General features: G+C 36.1%; 1 protein-coding gene across 6 annotated transcripts in view; it reads right to left on the bottom strand.

Annotated features, from left to right (window-relative positions):
* The window catches only part of PCMTD1 (protein-L-isoaspartate (D-aspartate) O-methyltransferase domain containing 1), a 48,624-nt gene that overhangs the window by 8,016 nt on the left and 21,133 nt on the right, over positions 1 to 19,475 (bottom strand). For 2 of the 6 annotated variants that reach the window (XM_064442729.1, XM_064442728.1), the window contains 4 exons: positions 17,875 to 18,301; positions 13,690 to 13,792; positions 1,330 to 1,501; positions 747 to 767 (listed from right to left, as the gene is read on the bottom strand). In XM_064442729.1, coding sequence (XP_064298799.1) covers positions 747 to 767; positions 1,330 to 1,501; positions 13,690 to 13,792; positions 17,875 to 18,181 — 603 coding nt within the window. In that variant the 5' untranslated portion in view covers positions 18,182 to 18,301. Of the gene's footprint in view, positions 1 to 746; positions 768 to 1,329; positions 1,502 to 13,689; positions 13,793 to 17,874; positions 18,302 to 18,671; positions 19,293 to 19,475 lie in introns of those variants that run through there. The other 4 variants (XM_064442730.1, XM_064442731.1, XM_064442732.1 and 1 more) reach the window with 4 other exon arrangements.

Genomic DNA, 19,475 nt, shown 5'->3' with positions numbered 1-19,475 from the left:
TTTTCCAAAAGATCACAGTAACCTCTGAAGTCCTAACCCCCCTGCTTGAACAAGACCAACTTCAGAGTTAAATCAGGCACTTTTCTGATGAAGTTTAACATCTCCTAGGACTGAGATTTCCCAACCTGACTAGGCAACATGCTGTATTGTGCAACCACTCTCATTAAGACTTTCTTCCCCTATATGTAGGCAGAATGCCCCCTTGCTGCCATTTGTAACATTATTCTTTCAGTTTGCTGTGCGCCTGCAAGGAGAATTGGACTCCTGTCTCCTAGGTAAGTTCTCCACCCATTTAGGAAGCCAAGTCAGGAATTAAATGTTCCCTTAGTTGTTTCTTTGCAGGCTAGATTAACCCAGATCTTTCAGCTGCTCCTTATACTTTTACATGGTCTAGCCCCCTAACCATTTGTATATAAGGTAGAAATATTCACAGTTTTAATTTTGCTTTCGAATCATGACTACTTTTAAGTTGGATTCCATCAATTTCAGCTGACAGTATTTTACTCCACTAAATACTAAAAAAATTATTTATGGAACTGAATCATGCAGGCTAGGCTTAAATTTAAATCACTTTGGTATTTTGAGAAAGCAGACACATAATGTGATAATTGTTTCTGGAAGATAAAGTAACTAGCATGTTTGCCAACAAGCATTTTAGTAATTATATTTAGGAGGACATCAATTTAAATTACATAATCTGTCTTTCTCAATTTCCCTATTAGTAAAACAGGGAGCATAATACTTACCTTTGTAAAGCCTTTTGAGATCTAAGGATGAAAAGTGATAAAAGTACTAAGTATTATTAAAATAATACACCTGTCTGAAAAACATTTAATCTAACATGGAAAAGCAACATTGAAAACTGCTGGAAGTAAGCAATATTTTTCCTTCAGTTTTCTCCTCCCCTTACTATGTCCCACTAATCATAACTATTTGATATTTCTCTGAAATAAAATCTCTTCATTTAGAGGGTGGTTTCTTTGTTTTGAAGTACTGACTGAAAATGTCTGTGTGGCAGGAGAATTCAAAGCAGTGCTGGGACTGGTATAATACACTGAAAATACTATGAATGGAGTTCTGGTTTCACCGAAGACAGTTTTGCCACAGACTGATGGAAGCAGGATACTGATGCTTTCCTACAAGCTTAAGGGAAAAAACTTCAAGACTTCATTGAAAAGACTAATATCTGCTTAACTACAGCAAAACACTAAATCAAGGTATCATTAGCTGAACATAGCTGAACTTAGTCAAATATACATTTAAAAGCATTCCTTAAATTATATATTTCGCATACTAAAAGATAAAAAGGGGAAATTGTCACTAAGTCACCTGATCTTCTATAGGCATTACTAAAATGCCTCCAACTTTCAATAAAATTTTCATGTAGTTTTCATGGTCTTTCTGGACTCCAGCTCCACAGTAAATCCGGTCATATTGATGACTGTCTGAGGCTATTTCCAAACAATTACCAACCACAAAGGCAGGTTCACAGAACTCAAATCTAAGGGGAAGAAGAAAAAAAACAAAACAGAGGACACACATTTCAAATTAGTATTTTTAAGAAAAGCCAGTCCAGATAAAGACAGAAAAATAATTTTCATAACTTTGCTTATGTAGTGAAAAAACATTAGCATCTATAGTTTAAAAGTCTGTATTATGGCAATACTACTTCAAAAATAATCTGGTTTTTTTCTGCTGCATCAGGGACCAAAGAAAAATATGTAAGCAATTTTAATTACGTATTACGCAAAACCGAGAAGGCCTCAAAGCATCAGACCTTCTAACTGCAAGCAAATAGATTTGTCTAAAGAAACCTTACAAGCCATACAGTGGAAGTGCCTTTAAATAAGTGTACTTATCAATGTGTGATATCCAGGCTGTTGAATAAATATTAGAGCAGTTAACTTCCTAATACCCCCCATCCAAGTTTTTTAAAATTAGGCTTTTAAAAGACTCGTTTTCCACTACCTCCCAATTTTCCACCTTGAGCTCAATCCACTTTTCCCAAAAAACAAATTTAATGGAAGAGTCTGTGAATTTTTTGACCACACATAAAGCAAGGGAAAAAAATTTCATTATCTCAGAAGCATCTGTTCTAATTCTCATCAGCAAATTAAAATTATACAACTGCTTTTAAGTGGATCTACATTTATAACAGAAGTTGCAGGGACTGTATGTAGTCCGTGACTGCATGAAATGCCAAAGGAAAGACATACAGACTAGAGCTTTATTGCCAAAGCTGCATAGATTCTCCATTACATTGATATTTTCTGACATTTTTCAAATCTCTGCAGCACCTTAGTGCTTCAGCTGTTGACGCCATAATAAATGTAGATTACCTTTTTTGTAAAAAAATTCCTTCAGCAAGTAACTTTATGTTTTCTCCAAACACTTTCAAGTTAAGAAGAGAGGTTACACAGTTGATTATAGAGAGGATGTATGGTTTCCTTTGAAAAAAGTATTAAGTACAACCTAACATCTTGTTGTTGCATGAAATAGTTCATAAAATTCATCTGGCAGTATTAAAATCCAATGCATCTCAAACTTCATCCAGAAGGAATTCCTTTTTCTAAAAACTTCTTCAAATACATCCAGCCTTTTTATAAACTTCACAGCTGACTCTCATTGGAAAAGAATTCTTTTTTTCACTTGGCTAGCAGTAGCAAATCCCACTACAACACCTGACAACATTCAAACCAATATTCCTTCAGTTACAGCGAAGCTTGGCAACTTTCAGTGCTTAGGGATGCTGCCTATAAGGCTTGGCTGACTTTCCTATCTACAGCACTGCCATTAACAAATCAGAATTCTATTAAACTTAAGTTTTTGCTTGAAGTATACTTTTTTCCCCCAAGATGGGATGCTTGATCTTGAAAATAATGCAATGTTCCCTTCTTTGATCACAAGCAGATCCCAGAATCCTTTAACAACTACTGCACAGCTCATGTGCTATACGTGGCCAACAATCCATAACGATGTTTCCTCATCCAAATCCAGAGGAAAAACTGAAAGCTACAAACAACACTGGTAGACTAAAAAGAAAAAAGGGAAAGGGAGGGGGAGTTGGGAATGACTGCCTTGTTGCACACAACTCGGCAGCTAGCCCAGCCTGAACCGTGGTTGAAATAACTTCAGATTAACACAGAAAGATCTAGAAATATATTAGGCAAGGTTAAATACTGGGAAGGATATGAAACCCAAGGCGCTGATCACACCACTGAAGAAGTGATCTCATTTCATAAGAACTTGGGCTATCATGTATTTTTCTACATTCAGTGAAGGTCAATCAGGCAGTTCATGCTATAGTTTTTATTTCAGGTTTCCTACAGTTTAAGTCAAGCATCACCATATTGATTTAATTTGAAAGTCTGAATGGAAGTACCTTTGTGGGCTTCAGAAGTACAAGAGGAAGGGGGGTGGGAGCAGGGAGAAAGAGAGAGATTATGGTACTTTTCTAAAATGCAGTTTCAAATCTTGAGGCAGTCCCTGGTTAGTTTTAGAAAAATGAAGACAGCCTGCCTGCCTACTCTGGCAACCTTCATGATTTCTGACCTTCTCAGAATGCTCCTCTGAAAGCTGGCAAGCTTATTACCAGATACTCCTGAACTGTTTCCTTTACTAGAAACCACCCTAAAGCTCATGAAGCCACTGGTCACACCCTCTTAAAACAAGGAGGAACACCACACTCTCCAAGGAAGCAAAAATACAAGACAAAACAGAAGCCCACAAAACAAAAACATACAGAACACTCCCCAGACACAAAATACTATATACGTGAGCTGTGAATGAAAATCCACAGTGGTCTTACAAATAAAATAAAGCTGAAGAGAATTTCTCATTTAGCTCCACAGTTTGCAACCACAAGGGCACAAAGTGCAAAGGAAGACACAGAGCAACTTCCTATCACACCTTTAAGAATGAGATCGGTTAAGCACTAGAGATCAACTCTGTCTACAAACACTTCCAATTGGCTGGACTGTGCGCCACGTTAGTAGCACAGTTTTGTGGAGACACAAGGCTTATGACCAAAACAGCTCGTTATCTGTTAGTCCATTTACTTCAAAAAATACCTTCCTCCCCCACATAGCTTCAGCTAGTTTCAACCCAATTCATCAACAGCAGGAGTTTCCTGAAAGGCTAATTTCCCACAGCAAACCTACACACCGTTAGAGACCAGGGTACATGTAATTCCTGAAGACATCTCTTTAGTCCATGTCAGATGAAAAACAAGGGGGTCGATTTAGCGCACCTGGCTGTGCAATGGTAACACCCAGCTGGCCGGCACTGGTATGCTAGCTGCCCACTCAAGCATAGGCAGTTCAAGAATTGCCACTTGTAGTTTCGTGTTACTCAGAAAGTTTAATAAAAGCGAGTAGAAGAAACAGGAGGAAAAAGTTATAAACTGCCTCTGGTCATGGCAACATGCAAGTTCAAAAGCCAGCCCTCTTCATTTGTGCTTCCCACAGAACCAACTGCTTCATGTGTTATGGTATGAGCTGTGACAAAATACCAGAAATAAAGGCATACAGAGTTCATGCAGTAGAATATTACAGACGCTTCAAACTTAGTTAAATTCTACAACAGTGAACCTTGCTCCTCCACACTCCCATGTGAAGTGAACCTCACCAGTGATGCAACCAGACTCTCTTCCCACTCCCTGAATCTTCAGCTGATTCCATTTTGGCAAAAAGATACACGCGCCTCTGAATCAGAAAGAGCTGATAAATGCATGTATTTATCATGCATTAAAGATTAAAGTATGACTTTGAGAACTTGTTCTATTAACTTTCCCAAATAATTTTAATAATAAGCAAAGTTAAGTTCAGTTTTACTGAAGTATCAAAGACTCAATCATTTGATCAGGAGATTATCTAAAGCTTAAATACAAAGGTTCTGCAAATACAAGGGAGCAAACAATTTTAGAAACACCTACCAACATCATCACAAGCTTGTTAGTCTTATAGTATGAAAGTAGTATCAACCACACTGTTTTACAATGGAACTTGATCTAATCAAACCCAAATTATTTTACTCCCAGTTGTCACTATATCCAGAAGTTGAATTTATTCCTATTGCCTTCAGGATAGCAAAACATATGAGATATTCAATTTCCTTCTGTGTTACACTGAGCTATCTTTTATTAGATTAATGACACTGCTGAAAATATATGGTTTATTGCTTTAACATGCAGTATTAACAATCACATAAGCTATCAAGATGAGTTAATATTTCACTTAAATATTTTTTAATTACTGACATGAAATGGAACTAAGAATGCCAAGTGTTCTTTACCGTTTGTTCACCTCTACCAAATGGCGAGGGTAGCCCTGCAGGGCATTATATAAGCAACATGGAAAAACCCCTCTTATTTCATACATCAGATGCCAAAAAAGGGGAAAAAATAAAGCGCTGTAACAATCTGAAGACGTTTTAATCACATCAGGTTCTTCAGTTAGATCTCATATCTTGATTATGAGAGAACCAACAGCCAAAAGAACAGAAATTAGGAGTTCCCATTATAGATAACATAACAATGCAATATTTCTGTTTAAACAAGCACTTGCCATAGGATAAATTTAAGCGCACACAGATAATTCTTAGCAATGGCCCAAGATAATCAAGCAGTTTCAAGGACATAAAACAGGTGTTGATCTGATTCTGCCCTTCCATCTTTTGCATTTTTTGTCATCCATCTCTCTCAAGGATGGCCGCTTCAAGGCCACCCTCAACACATCCACAGTACTTTTCTTCCAGCCGAATGTAAAAAATTTTCTGCAGAATTTGAAGTGCACTTCTGTCTTTGCTGCAGCAACTTAAGAAAATAATCAAGTAGTAGACTGTAACTGCCCATGCTCTTTTAAGGAAGATTCCCCATATACCAAGACAAAGTTGTAATAAAATTAACATCCATTTAAAAAAAAACTTATAGCAAAGAACTAAGATTAAGGTTTGTTGCTTTTGTATCCATATCCACCAATCTAGTATTTGTGTGATAACAAGATATTATCTAAAAAAAAGAGAACATAGTAGAATAACCTACTCTAATAGCAAACAGGATTCATCAGTCTGTCCTACCATAACACCCACGCACAGAACCTACCCTTTAATTACTTCATACTGAAGATGTACAGGATGCTTCTTGGGCTAAGCTTGTCTATCTATTTAGCCTTCATGAATGCAGGATGTTATCTTGATGTCTCTTGAAGATGAAACTAGGGGCAAGTAGGCATGAATTTCTTTTTTTTTTTTTTTTTTTTAAAGTGTTATACATACTTGATTCTTTAAAAAGGAACAAGTTTAGTAAGACTGGGGAGAAAAATCAAGTAATTTGAAGGGAAAACAACTTTCAGCTTCCACAGGCTTGTGTTTAAAGGAAACAGTAAAACGTGTTACAAGATGCTTTGAAAGTAAAGCAGTGCTGAGGAACCATTTAAACTGGTTTGCCTTTTGCCAAGACAAAAATTAATTAGTTCTTAAAACAAGCAGCACTCCAGCTAAATTTTACACCTCTCGAGTAATACATTCATACCAGGACTTCATTTAACAGTACACTTCTGCCTACCCCTGTATTTACTAACCACACTTACATCTCAGCTTGCTGCTCACCACCCTTATAGAAAGAAAACCCATTTCAGAATGAATTTAGTATACTGTTTTCCCATCCACACTCATTTCCTTTAGTCAGTCAACTCAAACCCTCCGAAAAGTCTGAAATCTCATTCAGTACCATGAAGCTGCTTCAAGTAATTCCCCTCTAATAGGAAATTTATTTAAATTTATTTAAATTTATTTAAATTTAGGGCACAAAGGACTACTCTTGAACTTTAATGATGTCTAAGAAAAGGTTGGCAAGTTGTTAACACTTGCCATTTGAACTACAGTGACACTACACTGGAACAAAAGAATTGCAAGACAAATTTCATTAATAACTTTTCATGGGAAATAAAATGGGTTTTAATACATATTCCAAAGCAGAGTAGTAAATCCAGTATAACTCATGAAATTAGCTTTATATAAAACTTCCCTTAAACCATTCAAATACAACAACCAGACATTGAAATGAATCTGCAAAATGTGTAGACTCTGAAAACATATGATAAAACATTAAACTATTTTTACTACCGTGATAAGGAAATACCATTTAATTTTGTCCTACACTAATATACTGCTGTCCTAATTCCAGCTTACTGCTGACCAAATTTTCAGCAAAAGGACCCCCCAAGGATGGGGAAAGAAGGGAGCAAGGGGTGGGGGCTGTTGGTGGAAATCAGTTTAAAAAAAAAAGATCAGTTCTGGCAGATTGGTTTAGAAGTTTCTTACTCTTTCCACCAACAAAAAAATGGCCTATCTTTTTGAAACACTGCTACAGCAGGTGAAAAATGAGCATTTCCTGTGGTTGTTTTAAGACAGACTGAAAAGCTATAAATAATTTGATCTAGGAAGCTCTGGCTCCTTTGCCCATTTGCATTAAAAGGGGAAGCTCTGAAAGTATTGTTTATGTCAAACATAAGAAATCCATAAATCAATAATTTTACTCCAAGTACTCCTAGAACCTGTTTAAACGTTAATGCATTCAGTGAAAGAAGCCTTGAAGAAGCTTTCAGATCATTTAGTCAATTTTTCAGGTTTTAAACTGACATAAAACTTATCTTCTTTGAAAACCACAAATGAAGGTCAATGCTCACGTGGCTTTGTGTATTATAATGTGCCACAGAATGTGCAACAGAATAATGAAATACTTTCCAATTTCTATGCCTCATTAGCCTTTCTCATTTTACTTGACTGCAAAACTGCTTTAGAGCTAATACCAATCAGATTTAAAGCTACTTATATATTGCAGGAAAAGGTTTTCCCATTTGTTTCTCAATAAATACTTCCCATGTTATATCCTGTCAGTGATGCCCATTTAAGATTAAATCACTAGCTAAGAAACTTAAAACCTGCATCAGTTAATATGGGAAAACTATTTTTAATAGGAAAAGAATTAACGCACTTTAACTAGGACAACAGCAGGGCAGCAAGACAGCAAGTTCTTCCCCCTTTTTTTTTTAATATTTTTTCTCCATTGTTCACTCCACCTCGTTTAAGCATCTTTTCAAGCTCTCCAAACTAGTCTTTGGTTCATGTATAAACGCATACTCATGGATTGCTACTGTGTTTTGTTGAAAAATTACATACATTTTACCTCCTATTAGTATCATTGCTTGTGAGACCTTCTGCATGTACACTACAAATGTTAGAACAAACAGAAACAAATAAAAATATGAAATCTTTGAAAACAAAATCTATAATGACAACTTTCAAGTCCCTTGCATCCAATTACAATAGTAATTTTAATAAGCATTAGAGTAATAGCCAGAAGTGATACTGGCAAAATTTCTCTTCAGTAATTTTGTCCTGAACATTTTTTCAGCTTCCAGGCAATGCTGTAGGACAGTGAGTGAGAAACCTGCATTTCTAATTTGCTTGTACTTGTCACCTCCATTTTTTAATAAAATTGTCTTGGTTCTTCCGTTATATGATCTAAGCTATCTTGTTTATAATTTCTGATTCCCATTTCATCAGTTTCATTGAAGTAGACCAAAACACATTACTCTTTCTGAAGAAAAATTCAAACATTTGTTCTTAAAAATACTTATGACTAGCCTTACTCTCCCTTTTACACCGGTTTACAAAATTTAAACTTTATTATGTAGTCTTTCTAAACTTTGGTGGCAAAATGAAGAATTATACTGAAGGAATACTTGTTATCAATTCTACAGTGAATTTTAAAAAAAGTGGGCAGGAACAGGGAGATGAGAAAAAAAATCTGTCAATTCAGTTTAATGTCAGGGCCCTATTACATCCATGGATACAAGTCTGGAAAACAACCTATCTGTTTATAAGATCAGAGGAGTGTTTGCCTTTTTTTCCACTGAAGCAGAAAAATGGTTTTATAGGTTGAAATTGTATTTTACACTGCAGGTGTTTGTTAAGCAACAGATTTTATAGGATCCATGCACTGACAATTGTCAACCCTTACTTTAATACAACAAATGTTCCAAATACAATCAAACTTGTAGCAATGAGAGATTTCCAAAGAAAGGCAGTGTCCACCATGGGATTTATTTACTTCTTTCTAAAAGGTATTTTACGTGTGGTTCTGAGAGGGCAAGAATATGTATTTCTGCAACTATCAACTACTTGAAAAATGCAGGTTTACTTCCTTCCTAGGTAAAAATAGACAGAGTTGTCATTTTGGAGCCTTCTGGGTTTCCAAGGTGATTAGAAACAGTACTTCTCTTTAATATCTCTAAATGAAAATGGGATATTCCAAAAGCCTACTTTCCTTTCCTTTTTGTTTAAGATAGCCTCTGGCATCAACGAATCCCACTGGAATTCTTGTAGTCCCTGTGTTGTTCTGGTTAGACTAAAACTCAACAAGAATTCATTCACCACTAGAAAAGCCCAAAACATTGTTTATGCTGTTTGAAACTAAGACTAAGTTATTAGTAAAATTTAAACTGAGAAAGCCACCAGTGCGTTTTGGAGACAGTTTGCTTTTCCTGCAGAAAAATTTCCTCCAGATTTTTACTGAAATTATTAACCAGGTGTACAGGCAGACAGGAGCTTTATTTCCTTTGTGTGTATACAAGGAACCTTATGTTTCAAATGTGCTTTAATGATAAGAATGTAAGCCTTCAGAGTCCTAGCAGGAACCCTGAATTTCAATGAACACAAACGAATATTCTATTGGAAGATTAAGTTTACTGTTTTTCAATGCCAGCAAAATCTACTACAGGACTTCAGGAAGACGTTTCACCCATAACAGTTATCCCAGAAGTAGTACTAGGGTTCTTGTCACTTACCATTGAAGTAGTTTCTTTTGATCCTGAGAAGGGTTGGTGATTTTCTTTCACAGCAGGGACTTCACCAGCTTACCCAGGTTTGGTTTTTGATAGGGTGCTAGAAGATGGGCAACCTAGCCTTGCCCTGTGGCTCTCCCTCCGAGCTGGATATTCTAGGTCTAGAAGTTGACTGGGAGCAGAAAAGACAACACATTCCCCTTCAATAAACAGGTGAAGCGGGGCCTAATACTTGCACATATGTGTTTTAGATAAGAGTCTTCTTAAGGAATGATTCTTTTCCCCTTAATTGGCATGCATTTCCTGAAGATTTTAAGAACAACAGAGAGCCTTATGCATATTTCTGACTCAGAGAACTTTCTTTAGTCTATACCTAAAATCCTTGCACCTCAGCCATGATGACACTTTTCAGATGCTTTCAGACGGCACTCCTTTTCAAACTGGCAAACGTATATTGTCAAGTAAAATCAAGACAGCATTTTACCTCTCAGGATGAACAACTCCACCTCCATTTAGAGAAAAACTATTTTTATAGATTGGTGGGATATGGATACAGATACAAGTGATTACTCCAATTATTTGTCTTTCTGAAGCAGGTACCTGAAAAGCTTTTCCTCCGATGAAGAGTTCAAGAGGCCAAAACCAAGAGAAGCCCAGCTACCAGAGGTAGACAACCCCCCCTTTAGGCAGGGAGCGTGTCTCAAATCCTTCTGGACTTGCTATTTTTACATTGCTTCCAGTCTTTGGTCAAGCACCTACCCCAATCATAGAAAAGTAAATTTTTTATTACATTTCAACAACGTTCTTATCAGGAATCAAGGAAAAAAATTATAACACAAAACACTGAATCATTCCCCCACAGAAGTGGCACCAAAGCAATATTCCATCTTGCTTTAGCAGGCAAAACCCTACCTAAATCATGATGACCCAGATCCACGCAGAAGTCATATGCAAAGACAATGGCCTATTGCTCCAAGTGAAGGAACACCACAAAGTTACAAAGTATTTATTTAAGATCTAGGTTGAAGCTCTCCAAGTACCTACCCATAAGATTAAAACCCTGCTTTTTGTTTCAAAAGTAGATCACTTGAAATATTGAGACCAGACGAAAGAACATTATACACTAAAGAAAGAACGCGGGAAGTGGCAATGCAAAGTTTTACAGAATTCCCCATCCGCGTAACTCTGTTACAGCCAGGAAAATGGATCGTGGTCTCTGTGCTCCTTCTGTCTCCCGTGTGCCTTGTTAGAGGTTGCTGTCAATTGTAAGGTGTTTTCCCCATCACAGGCACACATCCACTCAGACAATTAGCCTCATTCATACCAGTCTGCCACATAAAATCTATTTCCAAACATTAAGGACGCCTGCTAGGTATACACCAGTGTTCAACAGCAGACAGACACCGCACACCTTTTTTTTAAGTGGTCTTTCATCCGAATACTAAGCTGACCAAATCAGTAGTTAAGTTCAGATGCCACAGTCTGCACAATTTTGGGGAAGTATCTTTCACTTATAAATGAAGATGCAGGAAGAAGTTACTGAAACAAGAATCAAAACCAGACTTACTGACCCAGAGCACATTAGTTTGAAAGGCAGATTAAAATTCAAGACATGCTGTATAAATTACTTTATATTTGAAAAAAGAATATAGGAGGACCCCATCACAGAAAAACCCACACACCATCTTCATTAACTACATTAAAAACCACATTATTTACAAAGAAAGCAGTTAATCAGAATCAGCTACACAGACAAGTTACAAATCCCATCATAAAACACAAAATCTAACCAGTCAATCAGTACCATGTCAGCTGCAGTGCAGCTATTACCAAATAGATTTCTATCAAAGAGCACGTTCATAGAAGTATAATTTTTGTTAGGTTGGTAAGGAGGATGTTTCTGTAGCCATTGCTTACTATTTTACTGTTGTGAGGAAAAGGTGGACTGTTACAAAGCTTATGCCAAGATACAACACACAAATTAGTGATAAAGTTTAGATCATGTTCACCAACTTGCTGACTTCTTTCCCTCATTGGAGTAACACCATGTAACTAAAGATCAATCTAACTATCATTTCAAATAACACACAGCATTTATAACACTGTCCCCAGAGCTGATCTTTGTTGAATTAGGGGAAAATACACCTCTTCACCTTTAAGAATATTTAGATCATTTACTACATGATCACTTATTCCCTTCAAACACAATATACATACAACATTGACACTCACTTATGCTAAGTTTAGCAACTTTGGGGTTTTTCTTCCAGTTCTTGCATGTTTTAAAGTGTAAACCCCAGTGTTCTGATGTTCATTTACATATATATCCTAATCAGATTGTGTTTAAATAACAACATTTCCTTGCTACCCCTTCACTCAATTTCTCTTAATTTCTGCACGTAAATGTATCACCAGATTGGAAAGACATTTCAAACAAAACCAACTTTTTGTATGTCTAAGTACACACACCTATAAAAAGGCAGGAATACAGGATGCACAGGAATTGATTAGCTGGCAGGTAGATCTAACTTAATAGAGCCACTAGTGCAATATTAGCAATGATCACAAGTGACCACATTTCACACACATTTTTGTAAAACTGATTATATAAAGTGCACCATAAAGTTCTAGACTGAATCAATTTTTATTTTTTCTGGCTTCTGTACGTATTAACCTCAGATAACGTAAATTAAGACAGTAGTAATGAAACATACGCATTTCCTCTTACATAATTTTATTTATTCTAATGGGGGAACATAGTACTAAAATAATCTTGTCAATACCATAAGTACAGAATTGAATTCAGATCTAGGTAACACTAGGATGATACTTTAAACTTAACTTTATACTCTAATGAAGACCCTTCTATTACTTAGGAGCAGAAGGAGGAAGGCCTGTGGTCAGACCAGAGCTCCAGAAGTTTGGTTTATGGAAAAAAGTGGATTGAGCTCCAGCCAACATAACCAAGAGCATGGCAGTTCATAAGACACATTACAACAGAGGTAAAGGGACTGAATTTTCTCTGCTGCCCATCAGGGAAAAGAAGAGGCATAGGATGTGCACTTCTTGGGCTACTCCTATAATTCAAAAGCTTTTTTGCATTTCCAGAAGCTACCTTATAATCACTGTTTGAGAACATATTGCCTGTAAGGAAAGTAGTCTTCACAGAGAACAGTCCTAGCTAGAATGTTGTTTCCCTTTCACAGAGGCAGAGAGGTCCAAGATCCAGATTCTTATTTGCCAAATTAAAACTAACAATATAAAAATTGTTCAGTAGGTAGAACCAGTAACGTTCAAAGCACTGTAACCAAGAAGTATACCAGTAAAAATGAGTGGTGTACAAGCACATATAAATACTCCTAAATCCATCTCTTCAGTTAATAAACATGAAGACAAACAGATAAACATACTCATGTCTAGATCAACATTGGTACATTAGAAAAAAGTTAATACTGTAGAGAAAGATGATGCCCAGTTATATAATAAAAACTGACTTAATGGATACAAATTACTCTATAAATGCAGACAAAGACACCTGCATATCATGTAATTCTTTAAGTACATATGTATATATGCACATACATATGTGTGCATGTATTCACGCAGCCAAAATGCAGGGAAATCAACTGTGGTAAGCATTACACAGCAGGAATATTCCCAGACTTCTAAGGCGTGGTTTCTTAAGGTTTAACTTACCTCATGAACTAGTGTCACAAAATTAAAGTTTTATGTTTCGATTGTGTGATGCCATTCTTCTCCCCTCCCTAAACTCGTAAGCAATGACGCACTTATTTTAAAAGCAAAAATGTTGCTGCAAAGTGAACTAGACAAATGAGATACTTACTTATCAAAGCTATCACTGTATTTTATGAAGCTCTCCAATTTTTCCTTGGCATATTCTACCACATCTGAATGAAGCTCTATTCCATGATTTATTCCAAAAGGTCCTGTAAATAAAAACAGGAGGGTGTTAGGTTTTTGGTTTGTTGTGGGTTTTTTTGTTTTTTTTTTTTAAGCACAGCACAACTGCATGGAACAGTATTATACCCTTCACCTGTGAGAGCACCAACGTCATGTAAGACACAGAAATCTCCCAACACTAGACTAAGTTATTTTTTGCATCTGCATTAACAATACTTAAAAAGGTAGTAAAAGGCAAAAGGATCAATGAAAGAACAGGGACAGAACTGTGGCAAAACAATTTTATAGAATTAATTTTCTTCATAAGCATGCAGAAAAAAAATTGATCTGACTACACTTGTCAGTCTGAGCAACTTATTTTTCAATGCAGTATTTAGTTGGAATACAAACATTTCAAATTATTATTTAGGCTGTATTTTGGTACTTCAATTCTGAAATTTTTTTTACAGCAAGATTTTCAGCTTTTGACAATTCAGAGACAGGGTATTATATCCCTTAGCCACATCTGCTCTTCTATTTTACAGGTTCAAAAATCAGAAGTCTGCTCCTGATTTACTTATATAATAATTAATTTCCATCTAGAACACTGAAATTGACCACATTACGTTCACTCATCACAATCCCATCACAGTTGCAGCACTGCTTTCCTGCAATCAAACCCAAGTAGGTTTCCAAGTCAATTTGTGTGCCAAAAGTTAATAGTATTTTTCAGGAAGAAAAATCATGAGACAGTTATGAGGATTATCCACATCAGGAAGGAATCCGAATCAGATAGTCACATTTGCTGTGGGGATTCTATATTTAACATGCACTCATAGCCCAGGGGCTTTAGTCATTGGAGCATAGAATTGGAAAAGGGAAAGGGAAGGGAAAGAAAAGAAAGTAAACATCAATAAGATTAGACAAAATTTATATTTATATCCTCTACTGCATTCTAAATATTTCCTAAATATTTAGCTCAAAGATGTTACTGCAATGAAACAGAATTCAATTTGTCTTTTCTAGGACACCAATCAACAAAAACAGACCTAGGGTTACTGAGAAAGGTTTCATTTTACTGCAAGAAAAAAATGTCACTAAGCTGATTAATAACTGCAGCTCTTAACGTAGTTTAGAACATTTGCTACTAGAGGTGAGATAAAACCAATCCAATACTTTGCCATAGGCAGTGCTCGTAAGACCTCTCTGATGGCAGGTAAGAGGTAGGTGGTTCATCTGAGGGATGTTCTTAAAACTTGAAGACACATACCTCCTGTTGACACTCAAATCTACTGTAAGTTTAGGTTATTATCTATTACATTAAGAGAAGCATTAGCATAGGCAATCCTTTCCTAGGTGTTTAAATAATTAATGTTCCCTCACACAGTAATAGGCTATGATGTTGCTAACCAGTGTAGTTACAGTTCTACAGCATGCAGCAGCATCCAAGGTATGCCGTCTTTAATTAAAAATTAATCACCATTCCTTTAACCTCTTAACGTAAAAATGTGTCCACTTCATCTGTCCCAAAATTCACATATATAGTCCTTTCAATACTCGATTTTGAAAAACAGAGAACTAAAGCACCTGTGTCAGTTGCTCCAACAGCTTGAAATTAAATCTACAAATGCAAGACACCACCGCATCATGATAAATCACAGTATTCATAATTCGAACAGAATTACAAGAAACATGTCCTCTTCTTTCATCAGGAAAGTCACAGCTGTAGATTTAAGCAAAGAGTCAGCCATTCTAAAAACATTAAACCAACTTCTTTATTACTCTCCAAAGTCAACTGGCTCTTTCACCATGATGAGCTAGCAATTCCACCATCTAGTCTGAACTATATTTATATTTTAATGGTATCAACTACAGTTAATCTAATCTCTATGGAGTGGTGGGTTGAATTTTTTTTTTCGGTATGTTGCTATACTTGCAAGTGTTTACCAGTTTAAAATTATTTGCTAATTTAATCTAGTCATTTTGACACTGCTGATGTGGCAGAAATACTACTCGCTACACTGTCAAATTGAAAGATCTTCAACTACTGTCAAAACCCACATGGTTCTCTGTTACTATTTGCAGTGCACACTGAAATTGGGTTAAGAAAATGTGAGCTTTTAAAAATATATATGGTTGATTTGTCAGAAAATTACTTCTGTTTATTTTTCTTTGCTAAAGCAGCTGTTCCCTGGTTTAAAACAAACACTAAAATAAAGAATAATGATTATATGTAACTAATAATTTCATCAAAGGGAGTAGAGTAAGCAAATAAAGGCACACAAATTGTATTTATACCTTCCATGCCTTAACCTAGCACTCAAACCACACTACAACACTAAGCAGACTTTGGAGACTGGGTACAGCACTACCGAAACACAGAAAGTCCTCTTCTGTGAGTAGCCAAACCACTGCTGCTCCAGGCTCCTCAGCCCTGCTAGAGAACTATCATCACCTGAGCTGCCTCTGTGGGAATATCTGCAGTGTAACCGTGCTCCTCGGGGTCTGTCAGACAATCTCACCCTCTGAAGAAGACAAGTCTTTTCCTGTTCAATTTCTTCAACTCTGCATATAATATTCTAAGGGATAGGAATTCTGCTTGACAGGGAGAGGTCAAACCCAGGAGCACCCAGCAGCCAAACAAACAGCCACTCAAAATAGGTTAGAGAAATACACAGATGCAAGGGCAATATACATAAGCAACAATTTCCTTTTTCAACATCATAAGAAAGAATAATGAAATAACAAAGCTTTCCACAAGGCAGAGAAATAAATACCATTACTCACTACCCTAAGCAAACGTTTCAGAGAAAAAAATACAGTAATATTACTAATTGTTTTAATATTGAAATAGAATGCTGAACCTAAAATACTACTAATTAAAAATATCTACTCTCAAACAGAAACACTCTTGAAAAGGGCACAGTAATAGAGTAGGTATCTTTTTCTTTATTTTATTTTGACCTGTGAATGAACATAACTCCTGTTTCCACAAGAGAACAGTAGAATCTGTGGAATTTATTGGTATTAACTGGAACAAAAGACACTGCCGGAGATGTCAACAAGTGATGTTTGTTATGTACTATTAGGGATAACTTTTACTCTTTAATAAATACACACAGATGACAGAAAGTAACTAAACTAATTGAAAATTAGCAAACCAACTCTTCACACCTCAGTTGTGTACATAAATATATATATACAGAATCTGTATATTACCTGTCAGCAAGGTTTCTGCAACCAAGGAAATATGAAAACTCCATGTAATACAGTCAATAACATTAGATGTATGAAAACTATTTTATCTATTATATCCATGAAAACTAAATACTAAAATAAATGAAGTTATTTCATGTAACAAAATTTGTTTGTAAAAAAAATATTTGTTGGTACACATGCTCTATATTCTAAATAGTGGGGAGGGGGGGAAGAATTAAAGCATTTTTCTTTCTCAGGTAGGTTTTGAAATTCGAATGTAGACAGCAATATTTAATTCCATCTTCTTTCCATACAGGAAATGTATTTGAAAACAGAAGAAGAAACACAGTGCTGATCTGTTAGAATAGTTTTAAAAACCTACAGACATGCAGTGCTTAAAGTTTTATCAGTCTACATTCCAAAACATTCTCACTAATAAAATGATTAAATAAATGTATTTTAAAATTATCGTTTGCATGCTGATATTTATTTTTTTAATTAAGTTTCTTCAAGAGTCATTAGTGTTTGCAGTTCAGATTTTTCCTTCCATAAACTCAGAACAGTAACCCAGAGTAAGGGTATAAACATGGTGCTAACGCAGACTAAAATGTTAGTTCTCAAAACCTGTTCTCAATGCCTTTTCCTTTTAAGCAACACAGGGACTGTTTCCTTTCAAATGACAATTTTAGACTACAGAAAGGCAAGCAGGAACAACTGCCTCTTCCAAAACACTCCATGAAATGCCACTGAACTGCAGTGTCAGTGAACAGCTTGGAGATCACATACACATTATTTTAACAACACATCTCAAAACACCCAGACTTAAGTATAGTACTGTCATTTTAAAAGTGAAAGTAAAGTTTTACAGGGCTTGTATAATCTTCTAAAAATATGCAGAAACATTATATTAAAATAAAAACATTCAAGTTACCTAATATTAATCCCACCATTGTACTCAAGTATCCGGTTCCACTACCCAGATTTAAAAAAGATAATCCAGGCTGAAGCTTCAGTGCTTCCATGACTTCAGAATAAATGCAAGGTGCTGACAAATGTATATTTCCATGCTTCCAGGCCAAGTCTTTATAAGCATTGTCCCTGTAACCTTCCAGGTAATAATCACCACGATCAATTGCTCTGAAGGCTTGCTCCACACTCTCAGTGCGAATGTACTGAGCTTCTTTCAAGTTATCAATTAAGTCATCGTTGTCTTCTCCGGCACTCACAGCTCCTCCCATGCTGAATATCTATGGTAATTCAGTTAGCTTGCAAAATACATTAGGAGGAGAGTTTTCCCAAAAGTGTAAGTATGTAATGGATTCTCCGTTCTTCTTTCAGAAGCACATCACAAACAAACCCTGGAAAATAGATATGTTTACACAACTTGAGTTTCAAAATAGAAACAAATCAACAGCTATTAGGGGGTGATGAAATACTGTTAATATTGGATCATTTTGTGATGTGGAACTATTAAGAGTCAGGACAGCTAGCACTTGATCAAAATTCTGCCCTTCAAGATTTTAACTCAATCCAATGTTTCCCAGCTTAGCTTTAATAGGTCAACATGGGCTGTCTACATTAGCAAGCAATGCAGCGTAAGAGTTTACATGGGCACTGAAAACAGCGCTAAGAACGTGTCACCCATATTATATGTATCTGGGGAGACAGCAACTGCTCTAGTCCCATCCTGAGAAATAACGTTCAACAGCAGTTGGAGCATATACCAACCTAGTTATGTTTGAAAGGAACCAGGTTCACATGCTCTGAATCACCTGCAGTGGGAGTCAAAGCCAGGAGAGTGGTGATGTCCAGGAAATGCTTCTCAGATGTTCACTTTTGAGCTGAACCAGAATATTAGTGCAGACACAACCACACAGTGCTCTCTTCTGGATTCAGCACAGGAAACCCTTGAGTATCAGAGTTCCTCCTAATGCCTGCCATATTCACTAGAGGAATATGAATTCCTTAAGTACCTAGAAGTTTTCAACAGCTTGATGGCGCTTAAGGGACAAGCAAGTTTCATGAATTCTGCCCTGCATATTCACTGCAAAATAATTCATTCAGATCTGTATTTTGTCTGCAGTTATTACATTATTAATCACTAAACTCATAAAATCCATGTTAACGTTTTTAATGCATGAACTACCAGCAAAACAGCAACAGAAGACTGAAAGAAAGGAAAACCAAAAGGTTTAATCTACCACTTCTAGATGAAGAGAGTACCCATAATGAGCTAGTTACTAACATTAATTACAAAAAAGTCAGCTCGGGTAGCCAAAAGAAATAAAAAGACCATCATGAACCTTGTTGCATGTTCTAGGTAACCTAGTTCAGGAAAAAAAAAAAAACAAACCCAAAACAAAACAAGCAAAAACAACAACAAAAAACCACAAAACCCCAAAACAAAAACCAAATAACAAAACCAAACACTCACCCCCGACTCTGTAATTGCATTGCTGAGTATCACCTTTTCAGAAGTTCCAACTGCCTCTTCAAACAACCATATTTCACTGAGCATTCTTTTTAAAATTA

This window comes from Phalacrocorax carbo, chromosome 2 (assembly GCF_963921805.1).
Source record: "Phalacrocorax carbo chromosome 2, bPhaCar2.1, whole genome shotgun sequence".
Taxonomy (NCBI): Eukaryota; Metazoa; Chordata; class Aves; order Suliformes; family Phalacrocoracidae; genus Phalacrocorax; species Phalacrocorax carbo.
The sequence above is the reverse complement of the archived record's forward strand: the minus strand, read 5'-3'. Positions and strand labels throughout refer to the sequence as shown.